Consider the following 4,960-nt stretch of genomic DNA (forward strand, 5'->3'; position numbering starts at 1 on the left):
ACACTGTGTGTTGGACGGACGCGTCGTGGTTGTTGTTGTAAGATAACCATGCCGGAGCTCGGCGTTTGCCGGTTTTTGCCTTGCAGATGAAGAGCGGGGAAGCAAGGAGAGAGGTTTCGGAGCGTGCCGCGGCGGAGGGGTCGGCGTGAGGAGCTGAGTGTGATTCACGCCGGCCCCAGTGATCGGCGTCTCGTCGTGACTGTCTGCTGCTTAGCGCCGCGCTGGGAAAACGCCCACGCGAGCGTGCTACTGTACACGCCGTCAAAACACAACCAGACCATGAATGTGCCGAGCGCCGAGACAAGGAGACATGGGAAACAGGAAGTATAGAGAAAATAGCAATTTATTAATAACTTATCTTATTCTTTACATTCTTAAGAGAGGAGCGTGGAGGGGTGGGGTGACAGAGATGACCTCTGAAAAACAGGCTTTCTCCTCGGGGGAAAGGAGCAAATCGCATCCCCCTACAGTTCTGGAGTCTTTTCTTTCAACCCACAAAGAAAGAAAACAACAACTGCATTTCATAGTTTTCCCTGAAGAGACAAGGTCAGCGAAAAAAGCCTCCGGCTTTTTTTAACATTTCAGAGACTTCTAACCCTTGTTGCACAGATCGGCTGAACTTGTATCAACCCAGGAGCTTTCTAACAACACCGGACGTGGATTGTCCCATGATGCCCGTGGCCTCCATGAAGCCACCTGAGCAAATTTAGGTTGGGATGGCTGGATGGTTTTATCACTGCTTCAGACAAAAATAAGTCTTATTAGATAATGTCTGCTGTTTCTGTGAGATTGTCCAGTACAGTAGGGAAAACTAACTCAGCCCAATGTGGTGGATGATGATCCATTACTGTTAAAGTAGAACGTGGAGACCGCTCTGTGGGCTGATGCACCGTACACCTCTCTGTGAACAAAACTAAGGCATTCAACCATGGTGACTGATTTGTGTGGATGGGTGCGAAACAACAAGGCCCAGTGGCTGAAATCACATGTAAAGTAATTATCAAATATATTACACATATACACCATTTCTGCAAAAGTCTTGGAGAACCTACTTGATTTTCTTTTGGCATAATCAACTTGAACGTACTGATCAGTTGTGTTTGCTTTACATAAAAGTAGAAGATGAAACAAACGTAAAATATTCAGTACCCACTTGTTGCAAAGGGTGTGTGTATATATATATATATATATATACATACACTAGAGCAAGGCTTTAATGTACTATCTCTTCATAATTAAGATATATACACAATGTATAAATGTTGTTTAAAAGACTGCACGCTTGTAAAATGAAGTCCAGTATACTGTGCCATCTAACCTTGCGGTCCTTTGACTCCAGACAGGCAAGTCTTCACAGAAGACGTAGGAGTTCAGAGGACAAGAGTGCTGAAACCACAAAATCCCCCAAAACAAAAACAAAGAAAAGAAAAGAAAAGGAAAGGATTTCTTATTCATTTGTGAATTTGTCCAGTTTGAACAGTCACATTTCTTTGGCACTCCAGCCTGGGAACCTTAAAGTAAATCGTACAACTTGTCCATCAAATTGACTCAGGAAATAAAAAACAAGAAAGGAAAAAGAAAAACCTTTCAGAGTCTGATAGCATTTCATGTGAAAAAAAAAAGTCCAACTTTTTCTATCGCTCTCTTTCTTTTGGTGTCAATCTTTGTTTTATTCTGCAGCAGCTGCGACAGTGTCTGCCGTCCAGACACCAGTGCCCCTCCAGCTGTCTCCTGTTCCACGGCCGTCACCGGATCAATGACGACAGGAACCCTCGACGCCGGGGTGAAAAGCAGATTTTGTTACGATTTTTCCGTAGCAGGAGGCTTCCATTAAAGCCTCCGTTGATTAAAACAGGAAAGGTGTGAAGGACCATTGGACGGCGGGTCGGGCGTGGCGGTCCTCACGTGGACTCCAGGGGGTCCAGCTGGAAGACGTTGTGGTTGGTCGGGGTGGTGAAGTAGAGCGGCTGGGTGGGCGTCACCATGCGGTTGTCGCACGGGCTCTTCAGGCCCAGCGTGCGCTCAAAGTCCAGCAACTGGCCCATGAAGTTGAAGTTGGGGGAGATGTTCGACTTCTTCATCTTGACGATGTCGTAGGCGTCGTTCATGGACAGGTTGAGCTTCTGCATCAGGTAGGCCACCGTCACCGTCACGGAGCGGCTGATGCCGGCCAAGCAGTGGACCAGGACGCCGCACTTCTGACCGCGAGCCTCATCTGGTTGAGAGGAAAAAAAAACAAAAAAACAAGAATGGAATAAACATTACGGACCAGGATAAACATCGCACAACAAAAACAAGACAAAAGAAAACCTTAGGAGTAGATTTCCAATTTAAAGGAGCCTAAGTTGAGGCTCTGGGTTGAAAACACTGCGGCGATGACGGCGCTGCGAGCGTTAAAACCATATTTGGTAAAGGCCGAGAACCTCCACAAGGTGGAAAAAAAAAAACCTGTCCCTCTCGAGTCATGCAGGGGCCCCGGCCTGAGCTGCTCCAGGAGGAAAAGGAGTTATTCTCCTGAAAACCTCCCTAAGCCTGTTGCTCAACACAGAGCCCACATTCTTTCTTTCTCTCGCTCTATCTCTCTCGTTCCGTCTTTTTTTTTTTGGCCAAGAGTAGCCCGTTGGGAAATTGACTATTACGGTCTATTAAACCATTCTTCCGTCGGCTGGGGTTACTCTAACAATGGTGCCATTTGGGCGTGTAAACGAAGGAGTCATGAGGGCACCCAGTCAAGGCAAACAGGATGTCAACACGGCCTGTAAATGTCTCTCTTTGTAATGTGGAGGGAAAGCGAGGGGGGGGGGGGCAGGGCCATTGCCATGTCCTAGATTACTTTCAATGCCACTTCCTTCCTGTTGCGCTCAAATTACCGTCCTCCCTTTGCACACTGCCCCTCCGCCCCCCACCGGTCTCCTGTTTCGGCGTGGCCCTTTGTGTTGCAATTACACAAGGCCCGGGACAACAGATAGGCCTCGATGTCCTCCATTGAAGTCAAATCATTTGTACTTGGCACGCACGCAATTTGGGAAGGCGAGTTGTGGTTCCCCTGGTTCAACACAATGCTCCTAATCTGTGTTCTGTGTGCATTGGGGCTTGATTGACTGATAAGACAGCAGTCGGGAACACCTCCCCTAACCCTAAACTGCAATATAAAACCTTAAGAACTTCCGGGTGTTGGGCCTCTCACATTAATAGGCTCATGCCTCATCAACACATCTGTTTGTTTGTTTATCACACTGTTTGCCATGGTTTATTCATAACAAATCAATATTTGAGCATATTCTTCATAAAGAGATTGAAATGAGCTTGGTTTGCAAATGCAAACCCCGGGGTTTGGAACATAACTACAAAGCAGTTCAATGTATTTTTAAGGGATTCTTACCGATGAAGCTTATCGCCTCTGGGAAGAACTGGGACAGGTTCTGGCTCCAGTGGTCGGAGATGGGGATCTGCTTGTACTTGAACTCCCCGGCGTTCTCGAACAGGTTGGGGAGGTTCGGCGTCACGTTCAGGATGTACTTGATGCCGTACTCCTCCAGAATGTCCAGGTTGGTGGAGTCCTTGGCGCAGCCGAGGTACAGGTACGGCAGGATCTCCACGGGGAACGACGAGGGCGGCGGGTTGGACAGCGGGCTGCCGTCCGAGTCCGTGGCGCTGCTCGGGTCGATGTCCGACTCGATGTCCGACGAGTCGGAGCTGATGCGCAGGCCGCCCAGGCCCAGGACCTGGGCCGGTGGGGAGCCGCTGTTGGGAGAGCCGTCCAGGTTGGTCTCACACAGACCCGGGAACTCCGCTTGGAATTTGTTGAAGCCTCCTGAGGAATCGAAAGATAAAAATAAAAGACATCAGCCGTCAGGATTATTATAGCTCAGATACAGCTCACATCAAAACAACGGGCAACAATAAAGAAAAAATGGAAAGAAATGTGCAATGTAATTAACCCCCAAAAATATATACACAAATTTATTTTAAAAAGTACAATATAGCATTAACCTCACAAAATACTAATAGCCTTAAATAACAACCTAAGCAGTAGTTCTATTGAGCTGCTGTTGAATATATGAAATGATAAACATGTGTTAATTATGAATGGAGGCCGTGGCTCACCCTCCAGATAGTACGCCCGGTAGCCCTCGTCCTTCATCCGCCTCAGCAGCAGCCCCAGCACGGACCCGCCGTCCACGTTCTCGTTCCACTCCCGGCTCGACTCGTCGTACAGCACGATGGTGTCCGTCTTGCACCTCCGGGCGAAGCGCTCCCGGTCGTCCCCGTTGGAGAGCAGCGACTTGACGGGCAGGTTGCCCTTCTTCAGCCGCCGGAGCATGAGTCCGGGGATGGCCACGTTGATGGCCGCCTGGACGTGCGAGGAGTTGTAGAGCTCCTGCGCCCGGCAGTCCATGACCAGCAGCCCGCCGTCCCGACGCGTCTCCAGCTGCTCCCGGAGCCAGCCCACCGTCTTCCCGACTGCCATGGCCGAATCGAACTGCACGGGCTTGAGCTTGTCGAGCATTTATAGCGGGGGTCGCGGGAGGTGAGAAGGGAAAAAACAAAAAAAAAGGGGGGGGGGAAGTGAAAATTCTCAATCGGTCCGCGCTGCGGGTTCGGTCGGGGAGGCCCCTGGTCTGGACCGCTTCACACCGACTGGAGCGCTGAGGAAAACGCACTAAATATAATTGTATTTTTTTTTTCTTCAATGAAATCGGGAAACCGGGCGATCGTGATTGTCCTCGCGCCTCTGGTTGTCTGGACGGTTTTGCAGGAAATCAAACAAATGCAAATGTGTTCAGTTTATTTCGTTCCCCTTCCGATTGCGGATTCCCTCTACACTGGCGCTCATTCATGCATCTGCGGGGAGAACGCTCCACTATTTATCAATGACTGCTTCCCTCTTACACAACCCCCGGTCCGCAGCGGCATGAAAATAAATGGTTTCTTTAAAGGATAGAAAAAAAAAAAACAA

General features: G+C 49.1%; 1 protein-coding gene across 1 annotated transcript in view; it reads right to left on the reverse strand.

Moving 5' to 3' along the window:
- Positions 1–325: 325 nt before the first annotated feature.
- Positions 326–4,960, reverse strand: part of dusp6 (dual specificity phosphatase 6) — a 4,740-nt gene continuing 105 nt past the window's right edge. Inside the window, exons 1-3 of the mRNA XM_080002315.1 lie at positions 4,108–4,960; positions 3,383–3,814; positions 326–2,215 (exon numbers count right to left, since the gene is read on the reverse strand). The exon at positions 4,108–4,960 is cut by the window's right edge and continues 105 nt beyond it. Of these exons, the coding sequence (XP_079858441.1) occupies positions 1,902–2,215; positions 3,383–3,814; positions 4,108–4,510 (1,149 nt within the window). The 5' untranslated portion in view covers positions 4,511–4,960 and the 3' untranslated portion in view covers positions 326–1,901. The remainder of the gene's footprint in view (positions 2,216–3,382; positions 3,815–4,107) is intronic.

This window comes from Zeus faber (assembly GCF_960531495.2).
Source record: "Zeus faber genome assembly, chromosome: 6".
In the NCBI taxonomy this organism is placed as follows: Eukaryota; Metazoa; Chordata; class Actinopteri; order Zeiformes; family Zeidae; genus Zeus; species Zeus faber.